Source organism: Dipodomys spectabilis, unplaced genomic scaffold (assembly GCF_019054845.1).
Source record: "Dipodomys spectabilis isolate Male_0828 unplaced genomic scaffold, ASM1905484v1 ptg000335l, whole genome shotgun sequence".
NCBI lineage: Eukaryota > Metazoa > Chordata > Mammalia > Rodentia > Heteromyidae > Dipodomys > Dipodomys spectabilis.
Genome location: NW_024871012.1, coordinates 823,691 through 847,490, shown reverse-complemented (window position 1 = coordinate 847,490; position 23,800 = coordinate 823,691). Strand labels below are relative to the sequence as shown.

Sequence of the window (23,800 nt, the reverse complement as noted above, 5' to 3'; positions counted from 1 at the left end):
AGCACCATGATTTATTTACTTATTTTATACAGCAAGCTTCCACCTTATTTGCATTAAATAACAAGTTCAGAAGTAAAAGTAAGTTTGAAACTTTGATCCACGGTACCTGATTATTCAATGGCATGCTTGTTATGGTGTCTGGAAAACTAGCTACTGGATACGGCCACTTTTGACACGCACATATACAATCACGAAGCTATGAGTACCATTGCTATCAATAATCTCATGTCCACGAGAAATTCCAGATTTTTCTCTTTCTTTGACAATATTGGGGGCGGAGGGGAAATAAACTCCGATACTCACACGTGCTAGACAGGAGCTTTAAGCACTGAGAAAACAGCTCCAGGCCAGACATTTGAGTGAGGTTCTCACTCCCTGTCAAGACACATTCCTGTGTTAGACCTTCTTGTAGCTAGAAAAATGGACACACGTCAATCTCAGCCTCCCAAGAAGATAAGGTTACAGGCATAAGGCACTCTCAGCCAGCGCAGATTATTCTTTATTGTGTCATACATACACAACTTGATTACAGAGGAATTAAATGTAGTTCACTTAGCAAGAATGAACAGTCTATGTAGGGCATAAATAGCAAGATCAGTAATTTGTAGTCAGCGAGGTTGCCATTACTTAGTGTATATGATTTAGTCTTAGAATGTTTTAAACTGAAAATTCTAGGCCATGAGTTAGAAGATTAACCTACAGTTTGAAAGATGTCTAAGGGAGCTGAAGATGAGCAGAGCTAGAGAAAGCAACTGTCATAATCAAACCTGAACTAGGATTTAATTAGAAAATGCTTATAAAACAAACATGTAATTTTCCTCTGCAACCTATTTCAAAATAATCATGATCTATGTTAGCTCATCTTTCCATTAAACTAACCCAGTTTCATAAACATGTGGAAGATTCATTATTATTTTACTCCTGCTGCAACATTGCATTAATCAACCAACTGCTCTCTGATGTTCCAAAGTTGGAAAGAATACCTAACCACCTTGTAGGTAACATCATGCTTACTAAATTAAACTTGCTCTAGCAAAAATTCAATGCGCTATCTTGACTTGGCAAGGCCCACCCAAATATATCAGGCACAACTTGTATTCTTTAGGGATTTGGAGTTTAGTGATGAACATGCACACAGAAGAACCTCTGATATTAACCACAGTCACACCAATAAGAATGTAAACAAGAGGAAGCGCAGTTTAAAGGCTGATGACTATGAATCCCACTTTGGGGAAAGAGGTGAATAGCTGAAACTTGAAAGTCAAAGATGAGTGGCTAAGTGTGGTAGGACCTGTCTAGGTGGTACGCTGGTGGGCACAATGTGAACAGATGAATGACCCGAGTATACTGCAAAGAGTTATGGAAAACAAGGAAGGTGAGGGCCAGATCAATGATGGCCACCAGTGAACATAACGACATATATGGTTTAACTCAGCCAAAGATCCATTCTAAAGGAAGAGAAAGGCTTTGCCTCTGGTGGAGCTCTCCCTCCTTATTTGTGTGTGTGTGTGTGTGTGTGTGTGTGTGTGTGTGTGTGTGTGTGTGTGTGTGTGTGTGTGTGTGTGTGTGTGTGTGTGTGTGTGTGTACTGAGACTAGAACTCAGGTCCTCTGCATTATGCTTTAGGTTTCATTTGAGTCACAGCCCTACATCCAGTTTTTTGGTGGTTAACTGAATGTCATAGTCTCAAGGACTTTCTTACAACCCTGCCCAGACTGGCTTCCAAACACAGATCTCAGCCTTCTGAGTATGAATATGAACCACCAGCAGCTAACAAGTATCTTTATTTTTATTTAAGACAGGATCTCTTTAGATTTGTGCTTTGAGCTGGGTACCAGTGGCTCATGGCTGCAATCCTAGCTATTCAGAAGGATGAGATCTGAGAATTGTGGCTCAAAGTAGACAGCGATAGCACCAAGGCCCAGAGTTTAAGCCCCAGGACAGGCAAAATCAAAAGAAGAAAGGAGGAGGAGGAGGAAGGAGAGGAAGAGGAGGAGGAGGAATAAGGAGGAGGAGGAGGAGACGAAGAAAATATTTGTGCATTAGGTGAGCTTTTTATTTGGGGGGGGGGGGGGGCGGTGTCCATCACAGGGCCTTAACGCTGTCCCTGAACTCTTTGAAAACTCAAGGCTAGCGCTCTACCACTTTGAGCCACAGCGCCACTTCCAGTTTTCTGGTGGTTAAATGGAGAGAAGAGTCTCACAGACATTCCTGCCCCGGCTGGCTTTGAACCACCAATCTTTAGATCTCAGCCTCCTGAGTAGGTACAGAGGCAAGCCACCACGCCTTGCCAGTGAGCCTGTTCATAAAATCAAAGATAACAGTAGACTAGCCACCTAGTTAGAGAGCTTGAGAGCCAGTATGAAAATCACACTGTGGAAACAGGTCAGGGCTAGGAAACACATGGCATAAGAGAAACACCAAGAAGAGCTGGCTGGATGCCAATCAACATCGAACGGATCCACCACTCACTTTTGGCCCAAGAATTCCCTTCTACAACGCAAGATTAACATCATCATAAACTTCCTCTGAAGGAGTCTAAGCAGACTTGTCCTTGGTCAGAGGAAAGTGGAGCTCTGAGTGCATTCACCATGACAAGCTTCCAGCCTCTATCCTTTCTCTAGCCTGGAAGATGGGGAGACCACACATTCTCCTACGAGAATCGCCCCTTTGGATGCCTCTCAATGCTCTTCGTACGTACCATTCTCACTCCATTTTCAAAGGCTTGTCGGGTGAGGGGAGCAGGCCCATCTACAGTCTTGCCGTCATCATCTGGGCCCCAGCTGGCGCTGTAAATGTGCACATGCTGGGGGTTGAAGCTGACTGATTTTGCTTCCACCATGTCTGTGACATCTCCATCCAGCATTCGCACACCTTCAAAGCAGAAAAAGCAAGTACGCGTTCAGTGCACAACTTCTCCTTTATGACATCCCTGAAACTCAGTATCAGGATTAGGGGAAGAGAATACATTTGCTAGCTGTTGTTGGTTTTTGTTTGTTTGTTTTGTTTTGTGCCTGTATCAGGGCTTCATTGGAACAATGTCTTCACCTCAGCTTTCTGCTCCTTAATTGGAGAGTCTCCTGGAATTATCTCCCTAAGCTAGCTTGCAAACATGATACTCCAGGTCTCAGACTCCTATGTAGTTAAAGAATAATGCATACTTTGAAGAGACAGTCTTGGAGAAAAAAAGTCATATTGCATGTAAAAGAACAAATTTTTAAAAACAACTATTTTTTTCCTCTATTTGGTTTTTCCAAGGTTCCAATTTCTACAACAGCTACCATAATCTCGTCTTTCTCCTCATCCTTTCCTAAATGGTACTGGACAAAGATCCTCAAGTAATTTACCTTCCTGAATTTCTCATCATTGAGTAATTTGGGTTCATATTTGGTATAAAATAGTCTAGCCTAGACAGGAGCAGGTGGCTCATATTTAGATATTCAAGAGGCTGAGACCTGAGAATCATGGTTTGCAGTCAGACAGGGCTGAAAAGTTCTGACAGTCTTATCTCCAATTAACCACCAAAAAGGCTGGACGTGGAGCTGCGGTTCAAGGGGTAGAACCCTAGCCTTGAGCAAAAAAGATGAGGGAAAGTTCACAGGCCCAGTACGGGCATAAGAAAAAATACATAAAATAACCAATTCATTCTAACTTTAGCAGTCTTGTAAAAGCTCGAAAGTTGTCAAGTTAGCTTGGCTTCATTTCCTATATATTTAATATTATCTCTTACTTTTCAGATTGATGTAAACTTAATATATATGATTTTTGTAACATTATTTCTCAGTCAAGTAATAAATGGGAATGTGCATAATACTTCAAATAATTCTCAAAGAGTTTTAGCAATAGAAATCAATTTATAATTAACCCCATTTTGCAAAACGAGTCCCTGTGATAGGCAGAAGTAAATTGAGCGCTGTGGCTCAAGTGGTAGCCTTGGGCTGAAGAGCTGAGGGACAGCGCCCAGGCCCAGAGTTCAAGCCTCATGACTGACAAAAACCAAAAAATAAATAAATAAATAAACTTGTACAGAATGAAGTTCTTCAAGAACTTCATTCCCTAGGTAGAATTACAAAATTCTCTTGGTTTTCAATAAACAGTTAATAGTAAAACCTTAAATCAAGGATTAGATATTATATGAATTGAATTGAGACTAATTTGTGGGAAATGAAAATAAATCGAAGGAAATATACTTTCTATTTTGCAAAAAATTAACTTTAAAACCTGCAAAAAATAGAAATGATGCACAATCCAATAAACAACGATTCAACCATTGTTAAAATTTGCCTAATTTTCTTCTTCAGAAAACACACATCAGATTGAAATATTTTGGCCTCCATGAGTGATAGATACAACAATCATTTAATGTATTTTTTAAAAAAATATAGAGTGAAGTCTCTATTGTCACCTAACTTCCAACAACGTAACCTTGCAACAAATATCTCTACAGATGTTCCAGGTGGCTGTTACATCTCTGTAACGGCTAACCTTGATTGCCGGGTTCACTGGGTTGAGAGATAGCTAGGAGATTAATAAAGAACACTTCTCAATGTATTTCCTGACGGGATTGGTGCATCTGAAAGCAGCTGAGTGGAGAGAGATCTGGCAGGAAGAGGGGTGGCAATATCCAATTGGCCAGGGCAGACGGTGAAAACAGGAAGAATCCAGCCACTGTATGCATGCCCACTCTTCCTAAGACAGCGTCGATGCCGCTGGAATTAAGGCTCCATCGTAAGCTTTTTCAGTGATTTGTGCCAGCCACTCTTCAGGAGGTTTTCAAGCCATAGGCCTCCTGCTGGAGCTTTATCCCTGGTTTCCTTATTCTGAGGCTTCTAGCACCTTGGATGATGTACATACCAGATTGAGCATCTGACTCTCTAGCCTGAAGATGGCTATTGTTGGACTATATCTGGCCTCTATTTGTATAATCCTACCAATAAATACCCTTTTATAATTATACTTAATTAATTACAATGATCACAGGTCATTACTGTATAATTTATATGTACATCTATAATTATGGTATGCCAGAATGTCCATGTATAGAGCCATTTTAAGACATAATCATCCCCTTGATTTTTGTTTAAAAGAGGAAATTCTGGTAAGATAGGTCAGTATGTTTGCATGTTTACCCCCTTCTTCCTTTGGGGTCAGCAAGTGTGCTGGGTTTAGGTTGGAGTGGAATCATGACCATGTAGACAGTGAGTCTGTAGGTGAGAGTTGAGTCCTAGTGGCAGGCCAGTCAGAATCTCACTGCTTTGGGAGGATGCTTGAAGCATCTGCATCGCTCTTCACGAAAAAGCTTTTGTCTCCTTTCCTTAGTTTTTCCACATTCCATCACAAGCAGATACTCTGAGGAATGCTAACTACCGGACAATAATCACAAATGAAGGATTCAGGGTGAAATAAAGGAATAAACGAGGTTAAAGGTACAGTGGATTGAGAATCAGCTGACTGTCACAAAACCTTTTCCTAGCACTGTTACTAAATAGGATAGCTCCATCTTATCTGTGGTTTTCCTTCAGTAATTTCAGTCAACCATGATCAACTGAGAACTGAAAATATTAAATGGAATATCCCAAATAGACACAATTCATACTTTAAAGCAATCTTTCTTACCTAGTGACGTGATAGCTCTCTGTGTTATATTTTGTTATTATTCATTTATTATCTGGTTGCAGATGATTTGTTCACGTTATGACATTTTCAACAGCCCCTTTGGGAATATCTTCAGGCCAGGCATAATTATAAAATGACTCAAATCTGTGTACAATAGTTTCTTCCCATTCGTGAGTGGCTGTGGCAATTGGTTGTTGCTTAGGAAGATGAGTACGAATGAGAATGTCGGAGTTTGGTTCTATCAACATGTATGTTTACACTGCCTTAACCAGGTCCTTACATTAAAAGGTCAGATAAGTTGATGTTAGGGGAAGGAGCCCCAAGATAAGTATTCAAATGTTTTTTGGTTTTTTTTCCTTTCATGCAATTGTTTCTATCATATTTATAAGATGATTTCTATGTTGCTTTGTATGTTCCTTCCCCACAGTATAACCCATACTTTCACTAGTTTTGATGTTGGTATAATTTGTGGAGGGGAAGGGAAAAAACAAATCGCTTAGCAAGGAATACAGGTGGACCCATTGCAACAATGAGATGTGCAAGTCGTTATGTTGAAAAACAAACTTAACAACTTTGGTGGGGGGTAGGGGGTGGATTGGGTGGGAGGAAGGGAGGAGTATGGGAAGGGATGGGAAGGGGAAACAACGAGGAGGCAACAATGCCTGATAAGAAATGGACTCGTTATCTTGCCCATGTAATTGTAACTCCTCTGTAGGGTATTCTCACAATAAAAAAAAAAAAGAAAAAGAAAAAAAAAAAGAAAAAAAAAACAACAACAAAAAAAGAAAGGAACAGCAACTTGTTCCAGCTCATATAATCTCCATTATTTGAATTTTTATTCTCTTTCCTTTCTATTTTTGCTGATCTATTTTTAATTTTCTCTTGTTATGGCCTATGTTTTGGGAAACTCAATGACTAAATTATATCAATAATTTAATTAATCTGAAGTAAGCCAGACCCAAAGAAACATGGTTTCCCTTATTTGCAATAATTAGCATCTGTCTAGGACAATCTTAGCGGATGAGCAGAATAGCCCAGTCGCTACATACATATGACTGCATAATATAAGATGATGTGAAATGATCTCCAAGACACTGACACAAGAGGTTTTTGTTGTAGTTGTTGTTTTTAATGTACTATATGATTTCTTGGTTCTTTTGTATATTCTTCTCCCTATGCTATATCTCTTGTGGTCACTGAATCTGATTTTGGTATCTTGGAATTGTATACACATTTATCATGAACTAGGGAAGGGAAGGGAACAACAGAATGGTGAGACAAAGGACAAGGGGATCAATGCCACAGCGATGCTCACAGACAATATGCTGGAAATGATCTACACAACTTGGGGAGAGGGATGGGGGGAAAGTGGGAGAAAAATGAGGGAGGGGGTAACAAGTTCTACAAGAAATGTATGCACTACCTTATGTATGTAACTGTAACCCCTCTGCACATCACCTTGGCAATAATAATAAATTAAAACTGTTTTATTATCTTTAAAAAAAGTGAGTATTTGAATGTGTACATATATGTGCAAATGTTATTGTGATAATCATGAATCATTCATGAATACACTACCATTAGTTATGGGATGAGAAAACATCATCACGTTAGTTACAATTAAAAGAAACTTTGTGTGAGGCTTAGCCAGCACAAATGAAGGGTTTTCTGCTTGGAGAAAAGGCTCAAAATTCTATTTCCACAGTGATATTTTAGTCTACTGTTTCCAGTATTACTCCTGGCTTAGGCACCAAATGTCAATGGCACAATTATATTAAGGAATGAATGAAATTTGCTCTCAACCCTGAGATTCTTTAAAGGTTCTGCAGCAGTGGTCCTCCAGCTTTACACTAATTCACATTATCATGCTCACGTTGCTGTCAGAAATGGTTGAATACTTCGATGCATAGATTTGGAAACCGCATTGGCAAAATCGCTGTCTGGCTCTGGTCATATGCAGGTAAGTTGGTGTCCCATACCTCCAATCTTGGCGTTGAAAGCAATGCCCACAGTACAGTGAGAGTTGTTTGCAGCCGCCGCCACTTCCCCAGCACAGCGGGTCCCATGCCTGCAGGGAGAACACACCCAGGGGCGAAAGTAAGACACTCCCAACTCACAAACCCAATGGGTCAGAGCCACCACAGAGACCTCAAAGTGGGAAGAAAGCATCCAGAGCTCCCTTACCCACATAGCTCTTTGTCTCTAAGAAATGTTTTAACACATCATTATGCTGCTATAGATTATATTTTTGATCTCTTGCTCCCCCAACAAGATTTCCCTGTCAACTGAAAACAAACTGTCTAGGCTTCTACACAGACTCCAAATGTTTTATGAACAACATGATCGATACTACTACATATGTGAACTATACCTAGGACAACTTATTTAATTTTCATTAAATTAAAAAAATTAATAGTCAATTCACAGTTCAAAAGCATTGAGAATCTCCTTTTTAAGCTGTAGACTTAAATACAGATCAAATACTTACAAAGAAAAGTTGTCACCTAGAATGGGTTAAGCCATAAAATAGACACTGGATTGCAACAATTTTGTATGAGAATAAATGGCTTCTATTTGAAAAGACCTTTAAGAGCCTGGTGTCCAAGGGTGGTAAAGAAAGTACAAGCACAAGCTGATCAGAAGGGTTCGTTAGAAGAGTGCAATGAGAAGGATATTAAGCAAATCACATCCACAGGAAGAGCACCAAGAATAATGTCTCTCATGGCTACAAAAGAAAAAGGGGAAAGACCAGTGGGGTGTGTTTGTTATTGCTAATGATATTCAAAGTAGGAGGGACCTAACTACTGATGTAAACAAGAGCCCAAGGGCAACTAAAACTTAGGTGTCAAATTCCATTAAAAGGCTTTGGATTGCCAGGTGCTGGGACTCACAAATGTAATCCTAAATACTCAGGAGGCTAACATCTGAGGCTTGAGGTTTGGAGCCAGCCCAGGCAGAAAAGTCCATGAGACTCGAATCTCCAATGAACTTCCCAGAAAAAGTCAGAAGTGGTGGTGTGGCTCATGTGGCAGAGCACTACTAGCCTTGAGTAAAAAGACGCTCACGGACAGCACCCAAGACCTGAGTTCAAACTCCAGGACTGGTACAAAAACAAAAGCAAAAACAAAAACCTTTGGATTTTGTTGTTTGGACCACATCTATCATGGGGGATAATCCCAGCCCTACAATTATAAATAAGGTATTGCTTAAAATAGCATGTATACAAGTACACAAAAGAATTATATATGGCTTTTTTTCACTTACTAAAATGATATTTGTATTCCTATATAAATGCTTTATATAGTCTATATTTTTATAGTATAGGTTTCATATACTATATATTTTATATAATGCATATGCTTCAATATCCTATATAAATAATATCTATATTTGTGGTTATTGATGTACTGCAGAGTACTTTAAAATTGATGTAGGCAATATGTATATATTGCTTCATGTATACACATACTCCAAAGCATACCATGTTCCCTACAACATATCCTTTATTTCCCATGTTTTTTTCTTATTAATTTATATGAATGAAAGAATATAAAGGGCACTGTTGAATATATATATATGATTTTGAATGTGTGTGTGTGTGTGTATGTGTGTGTGTGTGTGTGTGTGTGTGTGTGTGTGTGTGTGAGAACACTTGGGATGAGGTCCTCAAAGCAGAATAATTAGAACAGAAAATACAGATTATACTGTCAAGATGTTCACAGCATGTGACAGTAATATAACCAAACTGTACAATAAATATATTAGTAGACTGTGCATTGTGCATGGAGCTAGAGACAGATCTGTGAATAGATAGACGCATGGAAAGATGGATAGATAGAGAGATCAATAGATAGATATGAAGGGTGGTAGGGACAGAAAGTCAAGGTAAAGGACATTAAGAATAATGGAGGAATAGGGATAAACTCTGTGTACACAAACCAAATATATGAGTTTTTAAGTCTCACTCTTGCTCATCTGACATCAAGAAAACAATTTCATGGTTGATTTTGCCCCAATTATATTTGATGAACATAGTTAATTTCTTTAAATTTCTATTTATTGCTTTGTGGCTAGCCTTTTTCAAACCTTTTCCCCAAACTCCTTATAGTTTTTCCTGCCATATCTATTGAAAATGTTTACACATTTCAAAAATATCCATGTAGAGCCAGGTGCCAGAAGGTCATACCTACAACCCCAGCTTCTCAGGAAGCTGGGACCTGGGGACACTGGTTCAAGGCTAACATTGGCAGGGAAGTTCAGGAATCTCTTACCACCATTAACAAACAGAAAGCTGGAAGCATAGGTGTGCCTCCCATGGCAGTGTGCTTGCCTTGAGTGAAAAAAGTATGGGACAGCACTAAGGCTCTGAGCAATCAGTGCTGACACAGATACAAAAACAGTATTCATGGCTGGGAAGTGGTAGAGTGCTTGCCTTGCAAGACAGTAACTCGTTTTACATTAAAAATAAAGAACTTGGGGCTGGGAAGGTGGCTCAGTGGTAGAGTGCTTGCCTTGCATACAGGAGGCCCTGGGTTCAATTCCTCAGCACCACATAAGCAGAAAACGCCAGAAGTGGTGCTGTGGCTCAAGAGGTAAGAGTGCTACCCTTGAGCTGAAGAGCTGAGGGACAGTGCCCAGGCCCAGAGTTCAAGCGCCACAATCGACAAAAACAAAACAAAACAAAAATTCATCCTATATGTGTCAACTTGGGACTACACGGTATTTGATTTGGATATATTTGTAATTTTCATTGCCATCTATTATTTGGCAAAAAACAGTTTTTATGCAATCAACCTCAGCTCAGAATGTTCCCCTGCACTTAGCAGTTATTAACAGTTATTAGGATTCTTCATTAGGCTCCTACTGCATACTGCCTCATGGTATAAGTTATTTTTCTTCAGATTTGTAATTCTATTAATGAGTCCACTGTTCTCACTGTATGACGCATTAATGTGAAGTATTCTTGGAGCACAAAGGGCTCTGTTTTAAGATTCAGCTCTGGGTTATTCTTTGGCCCATTGGTTAGCCACACCCACAATTTTATATTTTGAAATGTTTGTAGGTCACTTCTTAAAATCATTGGTAACTATTTACCTTATGATGAAAGAGCATCATTTGAATTTTTAAAAATTATTTGAATTTTGTGGAGTTATGCATGGCCAAGGACATGTGCCTGGAAAAGATATGTAAGCTTCAAATGCTCTTCATGTGTTGATTATATCAATATTATTTAAATTCTGCAGTTTTCTTCATGTTCTTATCACTTCTATCAATTCTAATTAACACTGAATTATTAACCTTCTTAATAAAGCAAATTATTTAAAAATGTACAAATATTTGGTAGATCTTGTTTATTAAAAAGATACCCATTTAATGTTTATCTTGTTTTGTCCTTTGTACATTCCATTTCATTTTCATATTAGTTGTCTCTCATGAAAACTTTGGTGGTTTTTTTTTTTGAAGTTGGGCCATCTGTCTTTAACAAGAAAGAGAACATTTACAGTAAGTGTTTACTGATTCATTCATGTTTCATTCCATAATGTGCTTTTGTTGTACCAATTAGGTGGTTGTACTTCTAATAATTTAATGGTAATCCTCAGTATGTGAATGAACATAGAAACCTAACAATACAAACTCTGAAGCCATCTCTATTCTTTCTCTCCCCTTCTGTTTTACAAATAATACATATTTTTAACTATCTGCTCATCTCATACTAATGTACTAGTTTTCCATGAATATACTTACATCTAGGGCTTTTTAACCCTTATGACCATTGTTGATAGGACTCATAACAACCAGTGTTTGTATAGCTTTACAAATAAAGTCTTTGCTTCCTTTTGTAGTTCACACTTTCTTCTTGGATCACTGATTTTGTTATAAGGAACACTCTCTAAATGTACCCTTCAGAGTCTTCTGGTAGCAAAAAGGTTTTAGGTAGTTTCAGAAAATGACTTCACTGTTCTTGAAAAGTACTTTGAGCAGGTAAGGAATTCCAAACTAAAAGCACTTCAGGGTCTTCATCCCACAGTTATCTCTACCATTGTTCTTGGTAAGAAATCAGTATTATGGACTGTTTCTCTCTAGCTATTTTTTAGATCTTAGAATGTTCTTACCGAAAAAGTCTTTCTTGGAAAAGTTCTCAATCAGTGCCTTCATGTCTAATTCTTTAGAATTCTTGGCTGTTTTCTAAGAAAACTGACTTTTCATTCTTCTCTCCAATGTCTCCTTTTAGGATCCCAATGACGCTAACATAACAGCAAACTTCCCCTTCTTACAATGTTCTTTCTGTGCTACATTTGATTACTATGTTTCACTTTTCAACACTTTAAAAAAAAAATTACTTTGTTAATTCTTACAGTCCGTGATCCCAAAAATCAGTGTTAACATTTTTATGACTATAGATTATGTAAAAGAAGTCTAGCACTGTATTTGCTGCCACAATGCCATTTTACCTATGTCTTTCCCTTATACCTGGTGAATTTTCCATTTAGGAGGTCATGTTGCTTGGGCTTTTTACCCTTGTGGATGTTTTGAGGTGAGTATGGAAGGCTTACTTAAATTTTGAACCACATAAGTAATATGAACTATGGGTAAAAATCCTACAAGTAAAATTGGTATTGCTGAAATGGTAGTTCATTGCTCATCCTTTTGTCTCAGCTATTACCAGGCTGACAAAATCAAATGTGTTGAATGGGTTCTGTCCCATGATATTTATTTAATGCATTATCTCTGCTGAAGTAATGAAGATGGTTCTCCTTTACACAGAACTAGTTTCTCACCCCATTACACCAGTGTTCTTCCCTGACATCTCTTAAGTTTGTGAAAATACAGCTCTAGGCTTGCTAGAATTGGCTGTTCCTGCCAGAAAATGCATATGCCCACTTAACGATTGGAGCTTTCTCAGAGAAATTCTCCTGGTATCTCACCAAGTTAACCACGAAGTAAAACGTCCTGTAATGGTTTCCCAGAAGTTTTAGATGTACGATAGTATGAGAGATTTTATTGAATATCAACTGTACCTTATTATTAAGACTTCAGTAACTAACTTGGTTCAGTATTCCTAATATTTAACACATTCTTTCACATATTACATACATTACTAATGCATAATAACGCCCTTTAATGAATAACTGCATATTTCCTTATTATTTTTTTGCAGAGCACATTGTTCTGCATGAGCTGTTCTTATGTGACAGTGAAATTGTCTGAGGTGAACCCTCACTGTGATGCTGACTCATGACTTTGAAAATATCACTTAAATAATACATTGCAGCATACTGTCATTGAAATTCCAAATGGCTAGTTTAACCACATTTAAACAGCCCATGCTTTTCAAATGACAATGATCATTACCCACCCAGAGAGCCAAGGATCTTTTCAACTTTTGTGTCTTAGTTGGACTCAGAATTTAGATGTGGATTAAAAAAAAAAAAAAAAAAAAACCAGAAAAACGGTCTTCATCATGGCCTGTGTGGAGTTCAAGTGTATGAACAGCTTTTCTTTCTTTTTTCCCCCCCTAGTCCTAAAGAATAACAGTGTCAGTGGCAGATAAATATGAAAAAAAATGAGATGTACTTTGGTTTAGAGACCATGATATTTTCAGCATAGTGAGAAAATGTCAGTGGATTCTAGTTCACTCTATTATACTCTATCACAAAATGCACCTAAAGATGAACTTGCCTCCAATTCTCTTGTAATAGGCACTTCTTGGAAAAGTCAGTCATCTCTTACACTCACTCTCTTGTGCAAGTAAGATCAGTTACAACTCACGGCCATTTCTATCAGGACACAAATAATGTCAACAGTAAAATAATGTAAGAAGGGAAAAGACACTATACAGCTTTCCTTACTGGCCATGTCACCTCTTCTTTATCCTCCCAGTCTAGACTGCTGACATTTTTTTCCTTCCACTCCTATCCACCCAAACCTACAAAAGTACCTTACTTGTTAAAATCATACTAGCTCATATCTTCTTAAACAAACAAAAAACCTTAGTCGATCACAGAAGCCAGTGCTCTCCCTAGCTTCTGTTGCTTTTTCCAACATACTATGTAGCAAGGAGTACAGTAAAAACCTCATGATGCGCATGCATGTACATATACTGTCATGATGCGCATGCATGCATGTACATATACTGTTATTTCCAAGACAGTCGACCTGCTCTGTGTCAGCCTAAGGCTCTTCCATGCTTGTTCATTTTAGTCCTGTTCCCAGTTATCTGGAGGGATTTTGCTTAAAAGTACACAAATGTAGAGCTGCTGGCCCTAGTTCTTCCTTGAAGCTAAAGTATCCAATGCCATGTTCATTTTATTCACTGATGATCTCTCTAAGCTACCAAGAAAACTACTTCCATCATTTCAAGAAAACAGAAACGCAAGCTTTCTTAACTAAGGATACCTTTTGTCAAAAACTGGTTAAAAAAAAGATCTGGGTGAGCAGTGTCTCATGTACATAATCCCAGCTACGAGGATCTGGTTTTCATAATTCAAAGCCAGCCCAGGCAGCAACATCTGTGAGACTCTTACCTCCGGTTAACCACCAAAAAAGCTCCAAAAGAGGAGCTGTGGTTCAAGTGGTAGAGTACTGGCCTGGAGCAAAAAAAATCAACAGTACCCCGGCCCCAAGATCAGGTCCTAGGACTGAAATGAACAGAAAAAGATGGCAAAGTACCTTACAAGAAATATTTCATTTAACAAAGTTAGTCTCCGCCTGCCCACCCCGTGTCCCTTCTTCTTTCATTTCTTAAGTCCAGATAATTTCTATCCTATGTGGTAGGCATTTTCAAACCTTAGAATCTACAAATGTGAAGCATCCAAGCTGTCATGCTCATAATCTTGGGGGAAGATTCTGAGAAAAGAATTAACAATATCTTTTCTCCCTATCTTGTAAAAACAAATTTCGTGCAACTTTCTATTTATTCCCTCTCTTTGATGTCTGATAAAAGTAGGATATTAGTTAGCAAGCAACACTGCTCCGAAGACAAGTGAATTTGGGGCCCAGAATGGTAACAAACCCCACGATTGTGAGGCCAAATTCAAGGCAGCGTGGGCTACAACGTGAAACTTTGCTTCAAGACAAAATAACAAATCAACAGACAAACGCTGGCTGTTGAACCATCACTACTAAATGATTGAGCTTAGAAGAAGAGACTGGAAATAGAGCAAAAACTTCCCTGCCTTGCATGGCTCTGGACATAGGCTATTATATACAAAATACCATCTGTCTAAATTTTCTCTCTGCACAAAGAGATCCTCATTCTCACACCTGTATGGCTTGTTCTGGAGACACACTGCTTTGGGACTGTTGATTGCTCTTGGTTGAAGAAATATATTATATACTGGCATATCTTCCTATCCTAGACTAATAGAAGAAGTAATGGAGGCCTGATGGGTTCTACAACCGAGTGACTAATTGAACTTGAGGCCAGTGACAGGGGTGTTGTGAGACTTTCGCAAGCCATTATGCAAATATTGTGGCACAATGTTTATAAGCAAAGTATTATAAGAATTTCTGCTCCAGTTGCTCTGGTTTTTGGTTGATGCTTGTAAAAAATGCTTGGTATGCAATGAAAAAACTACTTCCTCCTTACACCTGAAATGATATTCCTATAATTTCACATTATCATAATTAAAAGAAAATTTTATAATTAGAACTCAGCAAAGCATGAAATATGAAGTGTACACTGAGTGTATATGCTAAGAGCCTGGAAAAAGATCTCTTAAGATAATGAAAGAAATAACGATGTGTTACAAATAATTTAGATTTTTATATATTGTTTTTATACACACATACTTATACATACATACTTATATATGTATGTATACATACATTATACTCAAACAAATGCTGAAAACTATTTCAAATAAGCCTTTCTAAAGTAGAAAACAGCAAACAAAATGCTAGTAGGTATCCCAAACAAACGTGTACATGTGTGTGTTCATGTGTGTGTGTGTGTGTGTGTGTGTGTGTGTGTGTGTATGCATGTATGTATACTTTCTGTCTTCTTATATATAGGTGAGTTCCAAGTTTATGACTATTACTATGATGACCTACTTACCTATACCTAATGAAACAACTCCCATGACCTGACACATAATTAATTTCGTTCTCTGAACTATTCATTCAGCAAATATCCACCAAACCAAGCACCACTTGAGTACTAAAGAGTGTATTAATCACTAGGGATTTAAAAGTAAGAAAAATAGACATGAAATTACACTGTGTCAATGAACTTTTGGACAAGACACTGAATGATAAGCAATAATTCATAAGGCTATGCTCACTTAATAGTTTCATGTTTAATAGATCTGCTACTATTAGATTTACTAAAAGATTCAAATATATATGTAATTCAATACCTAGCTTAAATGTACCTAAAAATACTTGTTTTGCTCCAAACCTCTTAATGACTGACTGACAAAGGAAGATGATATGATAAATGTTGATTTCATTCTGCTAAAGATTGCTTCCAGAATGTCAAAACATTTCCGAAGGAAGAAGTGTGACTTTGCAGCAAATGAGGGTTGAAAATTAGTGATTACCATATAATCCATTTAATCTGAAATAAAGGTTCAAAGTGGAGATGGGTCTCAGAGGTCCAGCCTGACCACCTCGGGTTTTCTGGCATGAAGTTTACTGTACTCAGCCCCTCAGGCCTTCTTGGAAATACAAATACACCTGATTCTTCCTTGTCTAATCTACCTGTTATTATTTAAGATTGAGACTGAATGCAGCTTTATGTGAAGTTAATCAACTCAGTAAATATCAGTCATATCCACTGAAGTAATTTATCTTTGAATGAACACTTAATAGATTTTGAAATGTAGACATCAAATCAATGAAATTATTAAGGACCATGACTCCACTACTTGTCAGGTAGTTTAACCTCCGTCTTCATATTTAATTGTATTTAACCTTTCCAAGATCATACAAACATGCATTCTTTTTTCATCCTCACCTTAGAGAGAAGAAAACCAGTTCTTATGGAAAGGTTGCCTTCTCCATGGTAACCCAACCAGCTGACTTTGAAAGAACTTGAACCCAAATCTCCTATTCTCAAGCTTTAGAGTTTCTACAGCAGTATAAGCACACACAGTACCTCAAGAGGAATGCACGTATGTCCCGTGGTATGTATCAGAACAAACTGATGGATTTGAATAACCAGGCTACCATGATGCTTAGGTTTGCTAGGTTAGCAAAGAACAAATCTATCCACAGTATTACCAGATTTGGGGTGTGGTGCAGGGGTAGAGTGAGTGGTTGGCGTTCATATGGCCCTGGGTTCAATCCCCAAGATTGAGAGAAAATGTACAAACAAACCCAAAATGACAACAATGAAAAAGATGTTAGCACTGATGAAATCAGTGCTGACTTTTCAGTTGCATAGTTTTATATCTCCATGTAAACTTACAATGCAAGCAATGCATGGCAAAGCCGACCTATCAAATGCTTAATAAACATGCAAGTTGGAGCATTTCAAACAATAGGGGAATCTAATATTTTGCAAACAGCATTTACCATACACAAAGCCCTGAGGTAAGCGGACTCAGAAGTGTGAGTCTAGTAAAAACAGGAGGGAGAAAAATCAACAAGGATGGCCACATGACACTGGCTTTAAATGAAAATGATCTACCAATAAAATGATTCCAAACGGTCCTCGGAACATCCAATAAAGATTTTTCACAAGCTGAGTCTGTTTATGATCAACTAAAATTCAAATTTGATAATATTGCAACAAAATGACAATTTTAAACATGATTCATTTTGTCTAATGTAAGAATGTGTATAGCAGCACGCTGTGTTACATAATAAACTACATGTAGTGTCCTAATTTCATTTTTATTGTTCAAAATAAAGTGCCATTTGCTGCATTTACAAGACTCTGGCCTCAACTGAAACTGAATTGGCAAACAAATGGATTTATTCCTTTTATTTTCTCATCTTAATACTTATTTGTTCAAATAATTAATTCTTCCAACAATAACTCTATAAACTAAGGCTGGATGTGGTCCAATTAAGACAAAAAAGGTATTCCTGACCAGAATCACATTGCTAGCTTATCCTCCAAAGTAGACTGTACATTTTCTGCAAATCCTTGTCCATATTCTGAATACTTCTTTTAGAAGGCATAAGCTGTTTACACCAAAACAGTTCTCAAAGGGCTATCCTCCCATGACTACAATGTGATAATAGAAAGTGTCAGACCCTGAATGGCAGGCTCAGCACCATTAAGATTTCCCTTGCAGGACTTATGCAGTTTTCTAAGCCTAGCAATAAGAATGTCATTTCCTTAGTTAACACACTACTACTCGCTTTAGGTAGGGGGAGAAAATACACTTAAGAGACCGAGGCAGCCCAACACTGGAAGCCATCCTGTCTGCTTTTCTTTATTCAAAGGTAAGTATGGGGCATAGGCAAAGGAGATATTTGTTCAGAGAACTGTACTGAGAGAGTTAAGTTTTACACTTGTGTGCCTTCTTGAACTATTATCTAAGCTAATGTAAAAGAAAACAGGCATTAATGCTATTGAACATTTTTATTCTACCACTCACATTGCTGGAACTGTTAAAATCATTACACCAGACAAAAACCCAATTGTACTGTTTTACCATTTTACATATGTTAAAGCATTCTTCTATCTATAGAACAGTGCTGAGAAATGTAGTAGTGTGCCTTCTTGACCTATTATCCAAATATGATAGAAAAGAAAGCATGCATTAATTCTATTAATTTTATATCATAGTATTCATACTGATTAAATTGTTAAAATCATTAAAGAAGACAAAAACCCAATCATACTGATGCTTTACCATTTTATGTTAAAACATTCTTTGCATGGAATAGTTCAGGAAAATGCAGTAGTTATAAATGACCATCTGAGAAATGGAAAATCCTTATGGCAAGGTAACTGACATTCTTCCAGAAATGAGAATTTTTCCAGCTCTCCCTCGCCCGCCACACTCCTTCCATTAATGACAAATTATTTTTTCCCTTTAAGTCACGGGTTACTGAGATCACCAAACTGTTGCATTCAACATGTTGGCCATCTTCCTGTTCAACGGCCACTATAGGCACAGCAGGTGGAGGACCAGGAAGATTGACACAGGCCAGCAATTGAAATGAAGAGAAGGAACTTTGTGAAGGGGGGAAAAAGGACTCGTCTTGACTGATTCATGAGAAGAGACCCAATTAACTTTGTCTATGTTCGACAATCATCTATCAGTGGGTCAGATAATCAGAAAGCGGTATTCTTTTTTCAAAGGGAGAAAAGTGAAACGTCTTGGCAAACATTTTCCTTTCCTCTCCCTCTGCCACTTTAAAATGGAAGAATTCTGGATCCTCGCTGTTAACCAAATGGCATTTACAGCTCTCAGTTGGCATGGGGCAGCTGAAAATCTAAAACAAGGAATGCTTATTCCATTTCCATTTCCACGGAAACCAATCACCAACTGGTGAAAACAAGGTGGATCAAATTTTTGAACGAGAATGTTGAAATAATCACGGGTTTAAAACTTTGCTCTTCAATGGGAAGAGACAGCATGTTCGAACCTGAGGATCACGGAGCTATCTAAATGAGTAAATCATTCCCACTGTTTCATAGCTGCAACTCCTCTTCATGACTACACATAATTATAGTGTTCTCAAGAGGATTTTTGTCTTTAAACATATTAAATAAGTTATACTAAATGTGAACGTCTTTCAACTTTTACGATAATGTTCCTATTTCACTATATGCTCTAAACAAATATATCAGAGAATAAATGTACTGATTTCAAGAGGACAGAGCATTATCTGTTTGCGTTTTTTTTTAAGTGGTTTGGAAAGAGTACTCAATTTTTTTTCATACTCTACTATGAAGACACAACTTTGAAAAGACCAGGGAAATACCTACTTATTATAAAGCACATAGACCTCCAAAGCTCTTTGGTCCATTTTGTATTCCAAGAGAATTAGAAGGTGTCTCCCTCTCTTTCTTCCAAAAAATAATTTTTAAAAAATCTAAGGTTTCCTTCATTTGTAATAATTAGTATAAGCCTAGGTTAGTCCTGACAGAGAATCATAATAGCTCAAGAGCCATGAACATATGACCATACAAAATGATGCTAATTGAAATGACCTCCAAGACATGGAAACAACGGGGCTTTTTTTTAAGTTGTCAACCTTGATGTTCACCAACGTACTGAATCTAGCTCTTTCTTCTCATTTTATTTCATTGTTCTTTGTCCATTGGTAAACCTTTGGCAACCTCTGTCTTTGATTCTGGTATCCTGCATCTTGTATATGCATTTATCTGATTGGGGGAAGGGAAAGGAAATAACAAAATGCTGAAAGAAGTACAAAAGATGACCCACTGCAACAATGATACTCACAGAACACTATGTCGGAAATGAACTTTACAACTTTGTGGGGGAAGGGAAGGGATAGAGAGAGAACAACAATGGAGTGGGTAACAATGTTCAATGAGAAATGTTCCGTACTCATGTAAAGATGCTGTACTCTGTACTCTGTATACCATCTTCACAATAAAATAAAAATTTAAAAACTAAAGTTATAAAAAATTAATCTAGGTGTCATTCTCATGACTCGCACATTTAAAATACAAATATTCTACATACTATAGAAATAATTTCACCAGATGAAAAATTCCAGTGATAAATTTTGCTTAGAGTTTGTCACTAGACCTTCTTTAATAGCAAAGCTCTAAGTTAACTCCAGTACAATTCCAGTACCATTAACTGGGTGTAATAAAAGGGCCTCTGGCATTCTGGACATTCAGAGTATACTCTTCAATTCTCACAGCAAAATGCAAGTGGTTCTTTTCCCAATGTTCCATATATAGGGGACAAGTCAAGTTTCCTAGGGGCAGGAAGACTTGTCCCCAGTTCTTCTCCATCTTTGCAGTGTCTTTGGATCAGATTTTCATGTGGATAATGGTGCTACTCATATAGATTTCCATGGTTTCTAGCTTGGGACCTTACCTGAGAAATACAACTATGATCAGTTCCTAGCTCATTAATTCTATTTTTTTTTAAATATTAGCCAAAGATGCATGGAACTGACATCAAAGTCTATCCTTTTGTAGTGCATTCAAATCATTTATGACACTTATTTCTGATTTGATTTTTAATTTCAAGTTTTTAAAATAATAACCAAATACTAAATGTTCACATTTCTGTAATTTGTTACCTTTTTTAAAACATACACTACATTAATAGCTAGAAGATTTAACAGTCAGTAAGTTTAAATAGGACAATAAAAATTGATACATATAAACACTTATTAAAGTACCTCCCTCCTTTCCATCCTTCTCCACTCAATGTCAATGATAAAATCCAAATTCAAGTAAACTTGTTCAACCACTCTGGAAAACAGTATGGATGTTCCTTAAAAGACATAGAGCTCCCCTATGACCCAGAAATCCCACTCCTGGGCATTTATCCAATAGAACACAAACAATGCCATGCTAAAGCTACCAGCACAACCGTGTTTATTGCAGCATTGTTTGCCATAGCTGCAGTAAAGAGATGCTCCTCAGTGGATGAATGGATCAAAAAAATGTGGTGCATATACACAGTAGAACTCTCCTCATCCATCATAAAGAATGATATTATACCATTTGTAAGGAAATGGAAAGACTTTGAAAAAATTATATGAAGTGGCGTAAGTCAGGCCCAAAGAAACATAGGTCCCATGGTTTCCCTCATTTGTGGTAAAGAGTGTGCCAATAAATCTACAAGTTAACACATTGAATTATTAATAAACACACACACACACACACACACACACACACACACACACACACACACACACACACACACACAAAGAGACAAGAGAAATTAGTAGGACTCTAGATATTCACACACTGAAGCCAAAGAGGGTATGGATAGGAGTGGCTGACAAAGGTTCAATAGCTATGTGTATATGATCATATAAAATGATATTTTCAGAAATGAACTCCAAGAAAAAGAAACAAGAGACAATTTTTAGTTGCTGTTTTTGTTTCCTTTGCCTTTATCTTGTTCATGTCTTTGTATTTGGGAGGGTAAGGGATGGGGCTGAGCAATTACAACGGTGTACTCACTAACTGTGTGGTAAATGAACTGTACATCGTGTGGGTGGGGAGGGGAGGGAAAAACTAGGAGACAGTGAGGGAAGGGGAGACATGTTTCAAAAAGAATTGTACTCATTACCTGATTCGTGTAACTGTAACCCATCTGTATATAACTCTACAATAACAATAAAACTAAACTAAACAACAACAAATAAATCCAAGGACTCACAAGATCTGGGCAGGTTCTATGCAACTGAACTGAATTTCCCAGCTACTGTCAGGATTAATTTTTTTTCCTAATTATATATTTCATGTATGTAGGAGAGAGGAGGGGAGAGAGGAAGGAGAGAGTGAAAGAGAGAGAGAAAGAGAAAAAGAGGGGGGAGAGGGAGAGAGAGTTCTGATTTATTTAGAAGCCAAATCTCCCAAAGAATTACTTTAAAAGTTTTAGTAATTAGTAATTAATAAGTGTATGAGTATGTCTGGCCCATTTTTACCTTTTTACCTAAAATTACTTAATGAACACTTTTTAAAAAGTTTATGCCAATGACTAGCCTGCTTTCTTTCCAGCAAGATCAGCACATAACACCTGAAACCAATAAAATCCTCCAAACTAAAGGTTAATTAATTCGTAATTTCCATTCAGTTACCTTAGAATAAAAATGAATCAATATTAATGAACACAGCTCCAGGTAAGTTGCCACATTTTCTTTTCATATAATTTTCCATTTTTAATGGTCTAAGAGGAAGTCTGTGTTTAGGACAGGTAATGACCCTTCCCCAGAGTGGGGCCTTAGCAATAATCATCTTCCAAGTATGTTAAAATATACAATTACGGCAACACACATCAAGATGATAGTTTATATTTTAAACTCTCCAAGCAAGGAAGAATAACAATAGCCAATTATTGAGCGCCTAATAGTCACGAGTGTAGCAGGAATGAAGCATGCTATGTTCACACAGCTGTGGAAAAAAATGGTTAAAACCAGAGTATGACATAGGAAGGGTTAGGTAGTGGGGCTCATTGACAGTGACAGCTCATTGACAGCTCAATTCTTTGCTGGATCTAAAGAGTTTTCACTTAGTCATGAGGGATTCTAGTTTTGAATCTTAACTATCTCTTGATCGCCAGGTCTAATTGGACACCACGCTACAGTGCTCTGAAAAGGTGGTCTGACCTTTAGGAGGCTGAGACTACTGGGAGTAAGTCAGATCATTGGGGGGCTGCCCTTGAAGAGAATGCTGGAACTCTGTTCCCACCTTCTTTCACGAAATGAACAGACTTCCCCTGAGACTAGCTTCCACCAGAACTAAGTGCCTTGTCACACTGCCTCTCTCCAAAATTTTTTTTAAAAGTACCTGCAAGTAAAATATTACAGAAAGAACACCAATACAATTTCTATGGCTTATTCAAGCAACTCTCCACAGGTGTACTCGGGCCGCAAAGATTTCAATGAATCTCAGTCAGGGTATAATTACACCAGTGGAGTGAGTATTGTGCTAGTAAGTCTAAGTTGTGCAATGGGCCACCAACACAACAACCCAGAAGTTGAGAAATCTCCCATTAATTCACTCCATGAAACACTTTAACCACAGTCAATATGGCATGTTTGTAGTGGTTTGCTTCAAATATGGATTTGAAGCAAATGCACAGCACTTAGGAGAGATGTTTCTGAGAATGATCCACACATGGGCCACTCTCCACTTTGCTTCCTTTGGATTGAATTGCAATAAAAGCAAGTCCTTTAATTCTTTGATCTCTTCGCTTCATGTCCCAGATCCTCTCGGATGCGCCATTGCTCGATATTTATCCTTTCCCCACATGTGATACATCACACAGGTGAATAAGAAAGAGAGAAAAGTATATTTCTTTGTTTTAAGCACACAAATGTTTGAGTATTCCCTACTTCATTGGAAAACATGCAAAGGTCTTACATCCAAGGAAGTGAACAGCACAGGCCAAATGTGAAACCACTGTCTAACATGAATTAGAATCAGATCACTTGGTAACAATAATAATGGACTGATGTCAAAAGTCGGGGAATGGCTGGAGACAAATGATGTGCTCTGTGCTTCTTTCTCAGTCCAGTGACAACATAATACTACTGTCCATAGGAAGATAACACTACCAGGA

General features: G+C 37.7%; 1 protein-coding gene across 3 annotated transcripts in view; it reads right to left on the bottom strand.

Moving 5' to 3' along the window:
• Positions 1 to 23,800, bottom strand: part of Pcsk5 (proprotein convertase subtilisin/kexin type 5) — a 293,974-nt gene that overhangs the window by 137,727 nt on the left and 132,447 nt on the right. For all 3 annotated transcript variants that reach the window (XM_042665577.1, XM_042665579.1, XM_042665578.1), the window contains 2 exons: positions 7,595 to 7,683; positions 2,701 to 2,873 (listed from right to left, as the gene is read on the bottom strand). In XM_042665577.1, the coding sequence (XP_042521511.1) occupies positions 2,701 to 2,873; positions 7,595 to 7,683 (262 nt within the window). The remainder of the gene's footprint in view (positions 1 to 2,700; positions 2,874 to 7,594; positions 7,684 to 23,800) is intronic.